The 18,998-nt window shown below is 37.9% G+C and overlaps 1 protein-coding gene across 11 annotated transcripts in view; it reads right to left on the bottom strand.

Annotated features, from left to right (window-relative positions):
- The window catches only part of LOC120311390 (pumilio homolog 2), a 70,981-nt gene that overhangs the window by 14,680 nt on the left and 37,303 nt on the right, over positions 1 to 18,998 (bottom strand). For 8 of the 11 annotated variants that reach the window (XM_039350815.1, XM_039350817.1, XM_039350819.1 and 5 more), the window contains exons 11-13: positions 13,807 to 13,950; positions 9,219 to 9,500; positions 6,444 to 6,680 (exon numbers count right to left, since the gene is read on the bottom strand). In XM_039350815.1, the coding sequence (XP_039206749.1) occupies positions 6,444 to 6,680; positions 9,219 to 9,500; positions 13,807 to 13,950 (663 nt within the window). The remainder of the gene's footprint in view (positions 1 to 6,443; positions 6,681 to 9,218; positions 9,501 to 13,806; positions 13,951 to 18,998) is intronic. The other 3 variants (XM_039350822.1, XM_039350823.1, XM_039350824.1) reach the window with 1 other exon arrangement.

Raw genomic sequence — 18,998 nt, 5'->3', positions numbered from 1 at the left:
AATATACATAAAAGAGCAAAGGTAAATAAAGCATTTCAATAAATAATAACAGGTACAACTGTGGGGTCTTTGGTGATATCTGAATTTGGATACTTGCTTGCAGAGATTTCATTACCCAACTAGGTAACATCATCAGTGCAAGTAAATGGGGAGAGGATTACTCCCAGTTTATATACAGTAGTGTGCTCTGCCAGTTTTGGTGGGAGGGTAAATTCTTTTATCACCCCACACTCATTCGCATTGATGATATTACCTAGTTGGGCAATAAAATGTCTGTAAGCAAATAGCCAAGCTCAAAGACCACCAAGGACTTCACAGTTCAATCCGAGTTACATATATTCAATCATGTCCTCAAATCAAATAATTGTTATTGATTAAATTTGAAATACTGGCAAACAAGATGTTTTCATCTATGTGTAGCCAGCATTCAAAACATGCTAATTCAATGCATATTTAAAATCTATGACAAACATCTTCCAACTGAATCACCATGGCAGCAATCATGTAAATTAACAGATCAGATGTGGAAGTACAGAAAGTTTCTTATTTATCTGGAATTCAGGGGAATGGGCACATTTTGATGTAACTATTAAAAAAACTGTGCATGGGAGAAAAATCTATTGTGTAATACTAAAAATATATAATTCTAAGTAATTTGGATTGGTTGTCTAATTGTCCATGAAAAGTGATAAATGTTTATATTTCTAACAAATCTCTGTTTAAGATAGATGGGACTGCATGAGTCATACAAACAAAAGATTCTCATCCTTCTAACAAACTTCTCTGTAAGTACTGAAAGATGTCTTCCTATGTATTCATGATGATGGCTCACAAGAATCATTCAGTATTTGGGAGGAAGAAATCAGTTGCTCAATACATTTTCTGCTTGTTTAACCTTTTGTTCTAATTTGTTTTTTTAAAAAAATAGCCATACCAAGAGGAACATACTAAGCCGTGGTGGCGCAGTGGTTAAAATGCAGTACTGCAGGCTACTTCTGCTGACTGCTGGTTACCAGCAGTTTGGCAGTTCGATTCTCACCAGCTCAAAGTTGAATCAGCCTTCCATCCTTCCGAGGTCGGTAAAGTGAGGACCCAGATTGTTGGGGGCAATATGGTGATTCTGTAAATGGCTTAGAGAGGGCTATAAAGCACTCTGAAGTGGTATATAAGTCTAAGTGCTATTGTTATTGCTAACATGTATGTAACATAAAATTAGTAGAAGTTAACTTCTTTACATCCTGCTTTTAAAAAAGTCAATAGCATGGGAAATGGCACAGCTATTGAAAACTTCTGAAAATTCAATACAGGCAAGCTGACAAGAAAATTTTTTTGGAGAGAGGTTAGGCAATTCAGAAAAAGAGAGGAGGAGTTAATTTTATCTAATTGAATGCAGCACCAAAACATCATGATATTAGGAGTTTAGAGATCACTCCTATAGTAATGCAGTTGAAACAACTCAAGTGTTTTGTAAAATTTGGAGTACTGATTTGTGATGCACTAGCCATTTCCATCATGAAATGTATTATATTTATTGTCTTATAAAAACTATTTTGCTACAGAAAACAAATTCAAAACTAAAGATTAAATATATTTACAAAGTTAAATCCCTATAAACCAAAGGTTACATTAGCATTTAATAACTTACAACCTAAAACTCTAGTTTCAAACAATGGGATAGGAAGAATCTCCCGGATGAATAGAAGACCCTTCTACTTGCACCAAGAGAGGAGCTCAAAATTGTTCCTTCTTTTTCCTCTGTACCATATCCCACATAATTGCAGGGGAAACTCCAAATCCACAAAGATGTCTTTAGAAGCACCTATTCTCTCAGAAAATTCTATGTACTGATGTTTTTCCTGAATCTGCCCAACTAGACTTCACTTAAACTATTCAAACTAGTCAAACTACCCACTTATCTTTTATAGGTGCTGTTTTTTTTTAAGAAACATGACAGTAATGTCTATCTGATGAATTTTAAAAAATCTGCCTTTGCATTAGTTATTTGAAAAGGAAGAATATAGAAATAGCTTTGTGTCTAAAACTAGATTCCAAAGATTGTTTGTGCTCCTTGTTTGTTTGTACTGACAAACAAAACTAATACTTTCTTGTTCTGGAGATAATAGAGAGGAAATGTATTATGTGCATAAGGTTATTAATACACGCATAGGAAGATTACTAGTTGAAATCTTGTCCAAGTGCATTACATTCACAATGTAAAGTCCAAAGGTGACAGCAAAGTTCATTTAGTATATAGAGTAAAGCATTATTTAACATTTGCAATACTTCAGATACCTATCTGCATCTGCAGTAATAGATTTTTATGGGAATGAAATTCTTATGGATTTAATGATATAAACAGCGCACACAATCAAGGCAAAATAAACAAATCAGGACTACCTTGCACACAATTTGCTTTGTTTTTAAGCAAAAAGTCATGAACTAGATATTTGTAATTTTTTATAAAATGTATGCAATTATAAAATCTTATACCAGAGTTAACCAAGGTTACTAAAAACATATGCCATGTGACCGGATATGCATCTAGCACATGATAATTAATGTTATTAAAAATATCTTACTAAACTTATTCGGAAAATTGTCCCTGGAAACAATTTTTTCTATTAATATTTGGCAGTTTTTAATAAGTATAGAATAGATACAAGTTTACTTTCATTTTATTTTTTACAATTTCAGACTTAAGACTTTCTATAAAATAAGCCATGAATAAATCCATTTTATCATCATCTTCATAATTACACAAATAAACAGATAAGTTTATGAGAAGAATTAAAACTCTGTAACACATGGAAAGACCATGATAGAACAATGGGAGGCATAACATTAGCAGAGGTGGCAACAGCTTATTGGTCTAGGTGGAAATGGAGCAAGAAAAGGCAAAGAAGCAGGGAGTGAGCAAAAATGCTGCAATAACAATTAATTTAAACAGGTAGAATAAAGATTAATACACCATGAAAAGAAATGAATTTTATTCTGAGATACTTTTAATCAGATTAAAGCTTTAGGAGCCATGGTGGCACAGTGGTCAGAATGCAGTACTGCAGGCTAACTCTGCGCACAGTCTGGAGTTCAATTCTCAAGATTGACTCAGCTTTCCATCCTTCCAAGGTCTGTAAAATGAAGACCCAGATTGTTGGGGGCAATATGATGATGCTTAGAGAGGGCTGTAAAGCATTATGGAGCACTTTTTAATGTAATTTAATTTAGAAAATTTGAATCACTGCCTACTCGCACATGGCGACTCAAGGTGGCTTACATCAACAAAAAATACCCTATAAGAAATAAGAAAAATGAAATAAACCCCCACTCCCCCACCCCAGCAACAGCTAACATTTTATAAGTCTAAGTGCTATTGCTATTAGCTTATTCTGTCTAGCACAGGCATGTCAAATTCACGACATCATGTGACGTTGCATGATGTATCGCGGCCTTTTCCCCATTGCCGGCAATGGGGTGGGCACGGTTTCAGCCTGACACATCTGGCCCGTTGGCCGGCAGTTTGACATGCCTGGTCTAGCAAAAGGAAAATTATAGAAATACATAGCTAAAAACCTCTTTCTGTGGAAAGAGCACTCATGGCAGGAAATTTCTCCCTACTTTTTCATCTGACAATAATTACAAAAAGTTAACAGATAATGATCTTTGTCTTTAACCTATTTGGAAATTAAGAGTTACCTAGCAACAATGCTATGAGCCCTAGAACATGTGATTCTGCCACTCAGATATCAAGGGAGACTTCCAATGCTCACAAGAAAAATCCACTATTGAAACTCCTCTCTTTTACTACTACAGAATTTCTGAGGCTGACCTGAAGCCTTTGGCCCAGGATATATTAGTTTTTAGAGGTGTACAAAGCATTCAGAAGCACGAGCAAGGCATCTCTTTTTAAAGTGTTAAAGAAGCAACATTCTTGGCTATGATTCATGCAGCTGCTATAATAGTTTCCCTTCCTATTGCAAATCTCTTTCCATGCAAAGATGTATTCTGTAGGACTGCAGACATAGGAAGGTTGCGTATCAAAATTATTTTCTTCTTGCTCTAGCATGGCAATATAGATATAGAGGGAGGGAGGTTTTTTTCTATTAGAAGAGCATCATGATCAGAATTCTGCTAAGGAGTTTGCTTTTGCTGGAGAAAGAGAAAAGATGATGGAGCTATCTTGCAATCTAGACATTTAATAAAGATTTGTTTTCAATAAAAACATACTTCTGAACTTTTAAGGATTTGAATGTTTGCTTTCCGCAAACTATAAATAAAATGTGTACTAATTTTAAATATGCTATGTATTTTAATATGGCAAATGTTTTAAAATGTTTAAATCAAATATTAAAATATTTTTGATTTACAATGTATCACCTAGTAAATATGTGGCACATAGAGTTTAATTTAATTTAAATAGATAAACACATAGAATTCTTGTGGGAAATCTTAAAAATATTTTTCAGAATGTGTACTTTATCTAAACTGTTTCAAGAAGCTGATTTTAGAACTATATGAATATAGAATAACATCAGTTGATGGCTAGCCAACATTTGCAATATGCATTTATTTTAAAAGTCAGCTATTTTTCAAAGTTTACACAGAATCAGGCTTTTGCATTTAAATGATGTTTACTCTGTGTTTTTTATAATGGTGATCAAACACAAAATCCTTTAGCAGACATAGTGAGTAAATGATTCTATTGCCATTTTAAATGAATTAAAATTGTTTGCAATAAAGTAATTGGAAAGTTTCTGCCTATATGGCTGAGAACCAAGTTAAAACTGTTACTGGAACACCAGAATCCAGTGGATGTTCTAAGTCCAGCACGGAAATAAGCAAGGCTAAAATGTTTGTACCAATTATGTGCAAAAAGTAATAGCTAATTCACAAAAGGTATATCCGAACATTTGTTGAAAAATTTATATATCATTTATATATCAGATAAGTGAAATTGGCTATTTATTTTTGAAGCTAGGGGTATATTAATTCTGATGAGATGTCATTTATCTTGAAGTAATGACTGATCTTAGGATCAATATATATACTTCATATAATGTTCAATTCTGGATAAAATCCAAAGATCCATGTGCATAAAAGTCATAGGAAAGATGTGTATCAAAATTATTTTCTTCTTGCTCTGAAAGTCCATATTTTTAGGAACAGCCTGCTAGAGGGCATAGGGTCAAAGTGGCAGTGAGAAAGGTTGCATTATTTGATATGAGAATGGTATTACAGAACAACTAGGGATAGGTGAAAAAGTAAAATATAGAACAGTCAATGTTGTATAGATCAAATCTAAGCAGCAGTGTACAAAGGGCCCTTAGTTGTTTCTCGTTGTGAGCAACAATATCCAATCTGCCTTAGGATTCCAAGAAAACTTGGAGACTTGCAAAGAAATTTTCAAGAACACTTTTCATTTTAATTGGAATAAGTCTGTATGCATGATCATTTATAAGTACAACTTCATCTTCTACCTATTCCATTTTGTTATTGGAACATTATTAAGTCCATTTTTTTTCTACACTGTAGGCATGCACTTGAACTAAAGAGTATTTATTTGGACAATGTGCCATAATTGAGCAGATTTAGTTTAAAGAATGTTATATGATATGTGAATTTTGAAACATTTTAATATCCAAATTTGAAATCTCATTTATAGTGAGAGATCTTTCACTACAAAATGCCTATCCAATAAAGCATATAAAGTGATTTATTCACAATTTACACTAAATACATAATTAATAATAGGGAATTATATGACTACATACTGCAAAGCATGCCACAGAATGTAATTTTAACATATATTAGTCAACAGTATCATCTAGATAAAAACCATGCCAATATATATCCTTACAGGTTCAAGCATGAAATTACTACAGGTGTATGGAAAGGACACATTACATACAGATTGAATGCCACTATTTTCCTAAAGCCTTTCATTATTACTTTTATTTGTTTTGAAAGTGAATTTGTAAAATGTACTGTGAATTCATTACTCTGTTGATTTAAAAGCCGTTTTCTTTACTGTATACTTTGCCAAGCTTTGTTTTTTTAAGCCCACATGCAAAACTTGTATCATTATCATGTACCAAACATTAGCCTAAAGCTGACTCCATTAAAAAAAGATGCATGATTTATAGTTATAGATAAAAATATATCTTTGCCTGTCATACAACAACAACAACACAACAACCCACTCTTATTTTTCTAAGTATCAGGATTTCATTTTTATGTGGCAAATCTGTAGGGCCAACACTTTGCTCCCAAAGCTGATCACTCTCAATGACCAATCAGTTAGCAACATACTGGGACTAGGCCCCCTATACAGTGTTTTACCAAAAAAGCAGATTGACATCTTTACCCAACATAAAATATTGATATACATATAAAAATACATATACACACAAACATATACAAACAAAAAAGGGCTTTGTTGTTTTTACCTAAATGCAAACTGGATGAGGATCCATGTGATGAAAGTGATGGCGGTGGCGTAAGTGAATGTCCTGGAGTTTGGCTTGGCAGAGGCATGCCTATTGGGCTTGGAGAGGAGGAAAATCCCAGACTATTGTAAAATGGCTGCCCTATGGGTGCTAGGCTGCTACTAGATCTTTTGTACAAGTCAGAACTAGTAGATAGAGACTCTCTCCTTGTGGCACTACTACTTGCAGAACTGCCAACTGAAGAAGAAATAAAAAGACCCTATTACATACAGTGTCAACCAAAGAAAACCTAGCCCCAACCTACAGCTGGGCAATACAAGATATGATCATATTCGTTATAACAATCAAGTTATGCTAGAGACAATTACTATGATTAACCACACATGATTTAATAAATCACAAATGAATACAAGCATTCCTCAGATATGGGAGAGTTTTGAGCAACCTCCAAGTCTTGATTCACTCAAGACTTAGTCACATTGTCATAGTATTTGGCATTCTGGAGTCAGACTTTGGGACCAATAGTTAGGCATGTCTTAGTGTGTGTTAATACAAACCAATGAAGTTGAATCTTAAATGCAAATAATTTCCGCAAATGTCTGCAATTTTTCTTTTCAATTTAAAGACTAGTTTGAGGGAAAACTACTCAAGTCATATTCTAGGCATGCAACAGAAGTTTTTATATAGAGATAGCCTAAGTAATAAATTTCTTCATCCTGTTTTACAGCTCTTACTAAAATTACCCTTAGATTCTGCACTCTTCAGAAATAGATTTGTTGGCCACACATTCTTGGTTAACAACAAATAAAGGAATTCAATAAAAAAAAAAGTCTAAGATACTTTGAAGGCAAGTCTTAAAATGATTTGGATCACAGACAGAGAATATAGGGATGGGTGAACAAATATAAATAACAAAACTGAATGTGTTCATAAAAGTATGGTTTAGGAATTTAAATTAATAATTGTTATACTTATATACTGATCTTATAGAATGCTTTGCCTGAGCAATTTAATCAATGTAAATCTTGAAATTTATTATGAACATTGAGCTGTTTAGCCATTATAACAATTTTGCATCCCTATTTTAGCAAATGTATATTTTATTTAGAATTTTTTAATTTCAGTCTAATACAGAAAAAAGAAACTACAGTGATTTCTAAAGATTAAGATAGCATAGTGAGCCAATTAATTTACTGAGCACTAAAATATGGGGTGGATGAATTGTTCTTCCAAAATTAAAATGAAATATGGATTGATATTTTAGAATCCTGATTCAGCTGTCAAGCTCAGTAGATGACTGACAAATCACTTAATTTGATCTACTTCAGAGAATCGTTCTAAGAGTAGAAAGCAAAGTTATTCTTTTTTTAAAAAGTATTTCAGAAATTTACACCTTGAGATTAGTTCAGAATAACTCTATTCTATTTTAAATGCAATGAAGGAAAAAATGAGTGATTGGACTATGTCTTATACAGTTTTTAAAGAAACTAATTATGGATTTGAATAAACTTATTTGTTTGAGTAGAATATTCAAGAATACTCATAAGTATTAATTATTCATAGAAATGCAGGAAAACTGCAAATAAGACTACAGTTTAAAATTATTTTAAGGATATTATTCTCTTTAAGTAAAAAAAAATCACAGAAACTTCATCCTTGATTTTGCCATTAATAACTTTCAATTAAAACATGTAATGAATGACTATGCATTTATTAGATTCTTTCTTTTTATAGTGTTTTCTTTCTATTTATTAATTTCAGTGGACATCAACCAAAATACAAATTCTACAAGACAAAAAAGTGATGGGGAATTGCTTATAACAGTCAATATAAAGAGCTTTAATAAGTCCTCTAAATATTTAAAAAATTGTTTCACATGGGACATTTTCCAAGATCGAGGTGTGCAAGCTCACTTTTATACAGTGCACAAAATTGTGTGTGCTTCTTCATGCCTTTGCCTATGCAAAATAAACAATTCATACATTATCTGCATCAGTACATGTAGACATGTTCTCCAGTGAGAAAACAGTTTGCACAATCTAAGAACTTTATGAATTTTAAAGGGGGGGGGGACTATGTACCATCACACTGTGAATAAAGTAGTAAAGATTATACAATAGACATTATAGAAAATGACAACATTTGGCATTTCTGAACTGAAACAATTAAAAAAACAAAGTCTACCTACTGCAAGATGTTTGAAAGACAAATGCTACATGAATTTCAAGAAAATTGCAAAAGAACATCTCTTGCTTCCTTAAAGAAGCAAAATGTCTTCAAGCAGGAAATGGAAGCTATATGCTTCTACTCTCTCATACTGTGAGATGTCTGGCTTAAAAAGTGAAGAATGCTCAACATATTTCTCCAGGTGTTCTTGAGAGCATCCTTGTAACACTGAGAAAGGAAACTATTGTTCACTTCCAGCAACAGTCCTCCTGATAATTGACCCAGCTGGAAAGAGGTGGAAGGAAAGCAAAAGGATATTTCTTGCCCACCTCTGTGACAAAAGTAACCCTTTTAACACACAAGCTTGAATATAAAATCACGGGAGCAGAAGATTGGGCTATTTAAAAAGCCCTAAAAATACAAGTTACCTTTCATAGTCAATAATGCAAGTTGTTCCTCATATACAAGATCTGCTTGGTCCAACTGACTTTCTTTCAAATCCAGAGATAGAAATTCGGTACATTCAAATAATTTAAAGAAAAATTATTTGAATCACATCAAACCATACAGAATCTTCCCCGTTTTCTTTCTTTAAAAGTAACAACTTACCGGTTGAGCCAAATCCACCAAGTGCAGACCCAATGGCAGCTCCCAAGGAGCTGCTACTTCCAAAGCCAAGAGATGAGTTTCCTGGTTGACCAGGACCATGTGAAAAGAGTGAACTGCTCTGAGAATTATTGGTTAAAGTATTGTTGCCATAAAATGAATTAGACTGTAGACTGTTGTTTGTCTGCTGTTGCTGCTGTTGAGGCTGAGGACCAAGGGGCCGAAAAAGCCCATTTGTGGTTCCTGTGATATTGTTTGCTGTTCCTCCAGCTGAAGCTGCAGCAGCTGAAAGACACCATGGTTTTCAATAATCAGTAGGAATGTAGAACATTTCAAGTTTTAGAAATAGGGCACTATTAAAATTTTTCATAAAGGCAAATTTTCATTATGATGCCTAAGAAACAATAATAGGGATATATTAGTATTCTGAGAATGCTATCTTAAATAAATGGGGCTGCTTCACTCAAATGGTTTCAGTTCCTAAAGTCTCACACCCTGTGATGGACAAATGCAACGATCAATACTGAGCTCTGCCAAATATTGCTAACAGTGTTGAGATTTTCCAATTCTAAATTTTTAAAATGCCAATGCAATGGCCCTTTGGTTTGTTTTTCAGCTTTAATATGTGTATCTATATTCAGTTAATGAACTGAAATGTTCATGCTTAATGCTAAATATAAATACTACATTGTTTGTTTCTTAAGCGACACTGGCAGATTACCAAATGCTTAAAATACAGGCCTCAAGTCAATAGCCAGAGAATATGTTTGATGCTACTGCTATTCAATTAGTAGTAATATTGTGTATATGCTCAACTCCCATAGCTGCTTTTGATTTTTTTAAAAAAAACTCATTCCCTTTGCCATTTTTTTTCCTCTAAGCTAGGTGATAGGTAGCAGTAAGCATGGACTATCATTTTATTTATGCATTTAAGGGAATGCAGAATAAGCTTCTTACTCTATGAGTTCCTGAGGTAGAACACTGCAAGCATTCCACATTTTGTTTCTTTTGAACACATTCAGTTTAGAATACAACATATTTAAGCTGTTTTAATCAGGGTACAAAATAAAAATACAGGTAGTCCTCGAGTTACGAGTGCAATGGGGTCTGCCCATTCCACTTGTAACTGGAAAACTCATAGAGTGAATTTCGTTCGAGGTACAAGATTACTCCCTTGCTTATTGAAATGCACACGGCTCGTCAAGCGAACATCTCAGGGTGGGGAAGGCCTTGGAGGGACTAGTGCTAGAACAGGCTCCCAAGGCCTCCCCGACCCATTAAGATACCGCGTGCTTCCCTCTCCCTTCCTGTTGCGTTGGACTCACCTGTAAAAGATCCATCTCCTCCCTGCCGTGGTTTCTGCTGCCACTACTACACATCTCCCCTCGTGGCCTGATCTGGGCTCCGGAGGTCTTTTCCAAACTGCTGCCACTCGGATTTGAGGCCGCGGAACATTTCCGCACCCCCCTGCAGCCTGATCCAGACTCAGAGGTCTTTTCCAGGCCACTGCCGCCCGGATTTGAGGCCAGAGAACGCTTCCGCAGCCCCCTCCCCGTGGCCCGATTGGGCCTGGAAAGCACCTCCAGAGCTCAGATCGGGCCGCAGCAGGGTGCAGAAGCATCCCCCAGCCTTAGATCCAGTTGGCAACAGCCAGGAAAATGCTTCCGGAGCCCGGATTGGGCCACGGAGGTGCATGGAACTTCCAAGGGCCTGATCCAAGCATTGGAGGGGTTTTCCTAGCCGTTTGCACCAGGAACGGATCTGCATGCCTCCAGAGGTTGGATCCAGCCCTCGGAGGACTGTTCCAAGCTGCTGCCTGGAACGAAGCTCCAGAGGCATGCAGAAGCCCCCACACACACACCTCCGTTCCTGGCACAAACAGCTAGGAAAATGCCTCTGAGGCTTGGAAGCTCTGTTCCAGGCGGCGGCAGCTTGGAGCAGTCCTCTGAGGGCTGAATCCAATCTCTGGAGGCATGCAGAAGCCCTCCCACCTCCGTTCCTGGTGCAAACATCTAGGAAAATACCTGCGAGGCTTGGATCAGGCCCTTGGAAGTTCTGTTCCGGGAGGCAGCAGCTTGCAGCAGTCCCTGAAGGGCTGGATTCAACCTCTGGAGGCATGCAGAAGTCCCCCCCCCACCTCTGTTCCTGATGCAAATGGCTAGGAAAACACCTCTGAGGCTTGGATCAGGCCCTTGGAAGTTCTGTTCCGGGCGGCAGCAGCTTGGAGCAGTCCTCTGAGGGCTGAATCCAACCTCCAGAGGCATGCAGAAGCCTCCCCAGCTTGTTCTGGGCCACTTGGAGGAGGGCTCCAAGGCTCCAGTGACAAGGGGTCACTTTCTCCCCCAGCATGGCACGCTCCGGCGGGCTGGACACGGGTGCGAGGGGCCTGACCTTCTCCTTCAGTTGAAGGCTTCAGGCTTTCTGTCAGCAGAAAGGAGTTGGGGGCAGGAGCAGGAGACAGATACCTTTTGCATAGAGAATGAAAGTTTCTGAGGTCTGTGATTGGCGCAACTTCAAACACTCTCCTCTCCCTCAAATGGAAAGAAACCGTGGCAGAGAGGATTTTTGCAAGGTGAGTTCGGCATGGCAGGAAGGGAGGGGGAAGCAGTTGTCAGGAGTGGGGGGGGGGGAAATAGGGTGAATGTTACAGTGCAACTGAAGTTACTCGTAAGGGTGAACAACTGCCGTAGTGCTGCAATATTCGTAACTTCATAACTTGCTCGTAAGCACTAGGGGGTGCTCATCACGTAACTTCAAATGAGCGTTAAGTGAAGGCTCGTAACTCAGGGATTACCTGTATTTAATATCCCCTACAAGTTATTGTGACAGCAGCAATATATTATAATATATATAAGAAAAATTACAGATATTAAATTCATCTTTCAGTGTTATACTAATACTGTAATAATACGGTCGATGGCTGTCTTCCTCCAGAGGCATTAAGAAATGCTAAGACATAATCATGTAGTTTGCTAATTATTATTTTTAATTCAGTCAATATAGACTATAAAAATATGTTGAAATGAAAAAGAGAGGAGAGCCAGAAGGCCAACTTTTCTTTCCCCTCTGTTAGATAAAGATTAATTTAAGTGTAGACAAACTGAATGCAATGTATCAAAAATTTATTTGGACAGATCAAGCATAAATTCATCCTGTTATCTTTTCCCTTCAAAAAGACATCATAGTTCTTGAGTTTGATTAACTCCAAATTGGGGGTAATAGTCAAGAAGAATATGGTTCTTTGGAAAGTAAAATTTCCAAAGTAAAATTTACTGTTTATTTTATCAATTTAATGTTGATAATCCCATGACTTTGACACCCAAATATGGCAAAAAAGCAGGACAAGCACAAATCATATAAATAAGCTTCAACCTCTGAACTGCATGTCCAACAATAAACAAAAATTACAACACTTAACATACCTTAAATTCATGCTTTACTATTAATTCAGTAAATACCTTTACTTATCTAGAAAACATCTGGGCAATGCCCAATTATTTAATACCAAAAGAAAGGAAAATTTTCGCCACTGAATCATTTCTCCATGTCCCAACAACAGCATCCTAATCAAGATTTCTTAAGGTAAAAGGCTACACAGATTTGTATAATCTTTATAACAAATATATAAGTAGTCCTTGATTTAAAACCATTTGCTTAAGAACAGTTTGTATTAACAATAGACTCGGAAAAAATACTTTACACTGTAAAGTACTTCCATCGCAAAGCATCACCTCTGCATGGTCAAATGACCAGGATCTGGGTGCTTCCCAATCTGTTTCTACTTATGACCGGTTGTCAAGTTCCCTGCAGTCACGTGATTGCTATTTGCAACCTTCTCTGCTGACTTTCCCAGAAAATCAATGGGAAAACTGATAAGGAAGAGTGCTCTTGCACTCTTAAAAGAGTTGCCTGTGAAAGAATTTGAGCTCCATTGCTTGGACTTGAAATCTAACCAGGCAGGAGCTGAAATCCTTTAGCAGGCAGCTTTTTTTCTGTTTTGCAGCTTCTGAGCTCAGAGACACTTATAAGTAGCCTGCACCAGACCTCCTAGGCTCCCAATTTTCCTTAGTTGGGACTCTGTCCACTTAATGCCCTGCAAAATTGCTTAAGGGCAACAAACGGGATTGCCTGAATTGCTGTCATTGAGTGTAACATCTCGCTTAACAACCGCTTCACTCAGTGACCAAGATTCTGGTCCCAATTGTGATTGCAAGTTGAGGATTACTTGTATTCTTTAACAGAAAGAAAGAATTTATTTTAACTATAACAGACTGAGACTATTACTCATTACTCTGGTCATTGTTGTTTCATCCAGACATTTTTTTACACTATGCCACAAATAAAAAGAATGGGGAGTACTTCTGAATTAATTTTTTTAAAAAAACACAGTAACTGAAATCTTTTATGCCTCTGGGACAAATGACAGAAGAAATGTCAAGAGAAATATCCTAGATGAGAATGTTCCTGCATCTATGTGTAAGAGTGGCAACAAATAAATATTCTGAATAATAATATCTAGAAGACTGCAAAGAGGGAAAAGATCTGTTAGACCATTTTAAAAATAAAATAAAATTGCAAAAAAGCTACTTACCTGCTTGTGCGGCTGCAGAACTGATGATAACAGGTGCTGAAGCCACCAACCTGACGGGTGCTCCAAGCCCAGTTCTGGCCCCTGGACCTACCACCAAGGCACCTGTCTGATCGTAATAGGCAGTGGGGGCTAGCACTTGATAGCCTGATCAATACAAAACACACAATCTAATAAGTTTTAGAGTGAAGATTTCATTTTGCAACTAACTGGCTATTTTAATTTTAATTTTGAGCAAAGTGGTAGATGTCATCTGTTTTCTAGAACTGAAATCCTTATTCTTTTTGTACTTAAATATTACTCAATACAGTACGCTACATATGTTTTTGTTCAAGGCTAAATAGATTAATCCCAGACTGAACAAACGTGCCCTTCCCTCCTGCCTTCATCTAGTTATTCATTCATGTGCCATCACATCACACTCTCCTGGCAACTTCTCCTGATCTTTCCAAGCTAGGAAAAAAATGCAAGATAGATCCAGATCTTTTTCTTAGCCAGGCAAAATTAACCTTTTAAAGGAAGCATTAAGGTAGCACTGTTCCAAAGCAGAATATGTAAAAAGATGTGTCGTAAAACAGTAACAGATGAATTACAAAAGAATTAGATATGCTGGCCATCTTAGCAACACTTTTACTGGGCCAGCTGAAGTCTTTTTGAGTTTCAATCATTTCATCAAGCAAGTTGCTCAAGGGAAAAAAAAGGGGGGGGGATTATCAGATTATAATAGAAAAGCATATATGTAGCTCAGTTCAAACTATGGAGTTTTCAATGCTTGCTTGCCAATGTTTCATTACCCAACTAAGTAACATCATCAGCATGAGAGTGGGGTTTTCTCCCTTTTTATGTATTGTAACTTGCACTGCCAGTTTTGGTGTGTGGGGGGATGTTTCACAGCCTAATCAAGGAACTATCAGGGAGAAAACCCCACCCACATCAAAGCTGGCAGGGCAAGCTTTTGTATATAAACAGGGAACAAAACTCACTATTGCACTGATATTACCTAGTTGGATAATGAAACATTGGCAAACAAACAACCAAACTTAGAGAGCACCAAGGTCTTCCTATATCAGATTATGTTATTGGATGGAATATAAACTTCATATATATTAAATTTTATCAGGTACAAAGCAGTATAAGATTGTGATAGCACTCTCCTAAAGCTTATTGCAAAGAAGCAGCAAGCACATGCTTTTAGAGCAGGGGTGTCAAACTTGCAACGTGACGTGTCGCAACGTATCATGACTTTTTTTCCATTGCCGGCAATGGGGTGGGCGCAGTTTCGGCATGACGCATCCAGTCCGCGGGCCGGCAGTTTAACGCCCATTTTAGAGTTTCCACTTTATGAAATGAACTTTATATATTACAGTTATAAAAGTCAAAATTATTTCTGAGCTGTGCAAGATATAAGATTATTGGGGAGGGGGAGGATAGCCTAGGCAACTTAAGTTTTCTTACGGACAATTTTGTTTTATATAATACTTGAAAAACAGATTCTAACCACCCAACAAAGCATTCGTAAGAATAAAGCAGTATTTTAAAAAAGGTTCCTGACAAATCCACAACAAAAGATCAAATTGGGTTATTTTAATGAGTCCCTGGTAGCAACATATGGTGAAAATGGGGAAGCTAATAACTATCTTTAAGCTGAGTCCAAATAATCCAAGCTTTAAAAGTTAAAATCCTAACTTTAAATTGGATTTGAAAATGTGATAGAACATAGGCAGCTGGAGCAATATCACTATCACATGAATGATCAGCAGGTTTCAACCATTATTTGTGCAGCCCTATACTGCAACAGGTGAAATTTCTGAATTATCACTAAAGGTAGCTTTATGCAGAGCACATTAAAATTATCCATTTCAGAAATCACCAAAATATGCATATTGATAAGCCCTTTTCAGGTAGGACAGGAATACTATTCCCACTGTGTAAAAAACCAACTGTCACAATTCCCATAAGTTCCCCCAAGATAGTGTCAAGTTACACAGCACTACACTGAGGTTCATTCAGGGCAAATAAAATCAATCTATAACCACAGTAGATTGGTCATTTTTTTGAACATGCACCTCAAAAGCAATACATTCTAAGATAATTTTTCCAATGATTTTGGGCATCCTATATTCCTCCCATTAAATAATTCAGTAAAATACCAGCATAAACAACATAATTTCCGAACCCAATTTTTTCGAAGTTGTCACCCACTTATTTTCTGATAATTTACCAAAGTAATAACTTGTGATTTTCTGGATACAGAGCTAGGAGCTCTGTGGTGGCGAACCTGCGGCACTCAGAGCCCCCTGTGGGCACGTGCGCCATTGCCCCAGTCCTAGGCCTTCAGTCCCATCCATGAGCAACCTGCATAAAAATCTCCCCGAGCAAGTGACTTTTTAAAAGCTGGGTTTTATAAAACCCTTTTTGCTTTAGGCCTCCGCCGCCATGTGCAAAAAAAAAAAAAAGTTCGATCAATCAATTTCAACTTCTCGCAGGAAAAAAAAGAGATTTCACAAAGTTGGAATTCATTGATTGAACTTTATTCCCCCCCCCCCCAAAAAAACTTCCTTTGTTTCCTTGCAAGTGTCAGCGGCAGATCGCGAAGCAGAAATGGCATGGGGCTGGGAGTCAGGTAAGGAAAGAAAGGCAATTTCTGGGGGAGGGAGGATTTCTTTCCTTACCTGCCCCACTTGTTCTGAGGCTGCTTTTCACTCAACCGCGTTGCTCTTGCCAATGGCCCGACCGCCCACTTCACCACCCTCCCTCCCCGAGCCTCCAGCACTCCACCTGCTGCTTTGGTGGCTGCTTTGGTGGCTCACAACTCTGCCTACAAAGCCACCAAAGCTGTAGCTGAATGGACAGATGAGGGGGGAACCTGCCCCACTTGTTCCATGGCTGCTTTCGGCCGAGCTGCATTGCAAGTCTTCCAGCAGCAGGCGGAGGAGGGGAGGGGGGATCCAGTATACCGGTTCCTTACCGTCACTCGGCTTGTTCCACAGCCTCATGGCAGCGGCATTGGGTATGACATGCAAGGTGGCAAATGGCTGTGGCTGGCGGCAAATAGCCACATCACACCAAAACCGGCCATTTGCCACTTCGTGCATCGCACCCAATGCTGCTGCCATGAGGCCACGGAACAAGCCGGGCGGAGGTAAGGAACCAGTATACTGGATGCCCCCTCCTCTCCTCTGCCTGCTGCTGGAGGGCTGGTCCAGTATTCGCAGCGGGTTGCGGAGCCCCAGAGTGTGCTGGTTGAGGGGCCGGCAGACTGAGGCTGCTGACGGCCACAGTTGGCCCCCATGCACTCGCTGTGTGCGGAGGTCGATGGTGTCAGGCAGCAGCAGCTGCCCCGGCCCCTGCCTCGCGGCAATGGCACCCCTGCCCTGCCCCCTGCCTTGCCTCAACCCGCAGGACGAGTCTCCTGCCTACCGTCCCACCCACCAGAGACCCCCTGAATCTCACCCAACTCTGCCTGGCCCCCGCAGGCATCCCTCCCCACGAGCAACATTGAGGTGGCCACGCCCACCCTGGCCATGCCCACTGCAGTCAGACCCACCCAGTGGGCCATGCCCACCCGGCACCAGACGATAAATAAGTGGGGTTTGGGTTGCAATTTGGGCATTCAGTCTTTAAAAGGTTCGCCATCGCTGTCCTAGCTCCTGCAGCTGGCATGGTGTGAGGGATGTTATGGTTACTAATATAGTAACTATAATAATATAGCATAGTAATTATAGTTAGTAATTTCTGCAGATTACAGGTATGTAATTGTGATGTATCAGGAGGTCTGAGGTTATTTCTGCCTCCAACAGTAAATTTGAATTAGAATATGTCTAAGTGCTCAACATAATTGAGAATGTTTTGCAAATAGGACAGAGCTGTTCTAAGATTTCATGCTATTGCTTTGCATGGCTTTTCCTAAAGCCCATTCCAACTCAAAAGGGATCTATAAAATTATTTTGGCTAACCGATCACTTTACGCTCTTATCACCATTGCTAGAGTAAGATCTAAGACAGACTTACAAATTTCCTGGCACTCATGGTTCAGCTAGAACCCGTGATACTTTATTGCTCCAAGCCTTCCAAAATATGTGCATTCTAGAGTGAATATTCCTTAATTCCAAATAAAGACCAGGAAATCTTAGCAGGGCTGTATTTTCTAGAAAATTCTCAAGGCATCACAAAACCATATGATCCATCATTCCCCTGGTCCCATGAGGTAAAATGCTATAACCAAATTACAGTGGCAATTCTCTCTTAATTCTAGCAAAATGCTCCTCGTGATACTGTACTTATCCTATTAACAAGAATGCTAAAATCTATCAAAGAAACTAAAGCAAGTAGAAACTTCTGCAAAATCATCCAGCATCCCATTCTTCAAGAGCAGTGGCTAACCATGTTCTGAATGGCAACATTCTACAGACGTAATCCTAGAAAGAATTGTATCTGATGTCTGGCATACATCTCTCTCTCTCTCTAGCAAATATATCAAACAGACAAAAGGGTAACAAAACAGATGATGCAGAGTTAAATCATCACTACTCATGTATTGTCAGCAGAATATGCTTCTGAAAAATGGAATTATTGTGTTTCATATTATAGATGCATATACAAAACTAAACTGTGCTGTTCTGTTCTACTACCTTCGCTAATATTTTCACGTGCTAGCAAATGATCAGGTTTTCACTGCTTTCTGCTCACTGCTCCTCTGTAAAGAATGTAGAATAATCTGTTAGAGGATATTAAAAGTAATATAACAATTTACAATTTACATTCGTAAATGTGAAAAACGGTCAGAAGTCACTTTTTTCAGTGCCATTGAAACTTTGAACAGTCACTAAATGAATGGATATAAGTTGAGGACTGCCTGTACTTCATATTGACTTTGAGTTTTAAGAAGAAAGCATTACTTAATTATTCTACAAGTATGAGCATACTAATGGTGCAGCACTGATCATTTTTTTATTTCTATTCTGCTTATTAAAAGGTTCTCAAGTCAGGTAAAATACACCTGAAGTATCCAAAATCGAGATCTACAGTGTTTTCCTGTAGTCTTTGCATTAGTTTTTTTCATAACATTGAATTCAATCTTCCCTGATTTACCTAAGCCACTTCAATTACCATTGGATGAACTTAATCAATGTTAAATTGGTTAACACCATCAACTTAATCATTATAGTACTTGTTTGGCATTGTATTTTAGCAAA

This window comes from Crotalus tigris, unplaced genomic scaffold, assembly GCF_016545835.1.
Source record: "Crotalus tigris isolate CLP2741 ecotype Arizona unplaced genomic scaffold, ASM1654583v1 scf7180000018357.297301, whole genome shotgun sequence".
NCBI classification, from domain to species: domain Eukaryota; kingdom Metazoa; phylum Chordata; class Lepidosauria; order Squamata; family Viperidae; genus Crotalus; species Crotalus tigris.
This window is presented reverse-complemented; position numbering and strand designations above follow the sequence as displayed.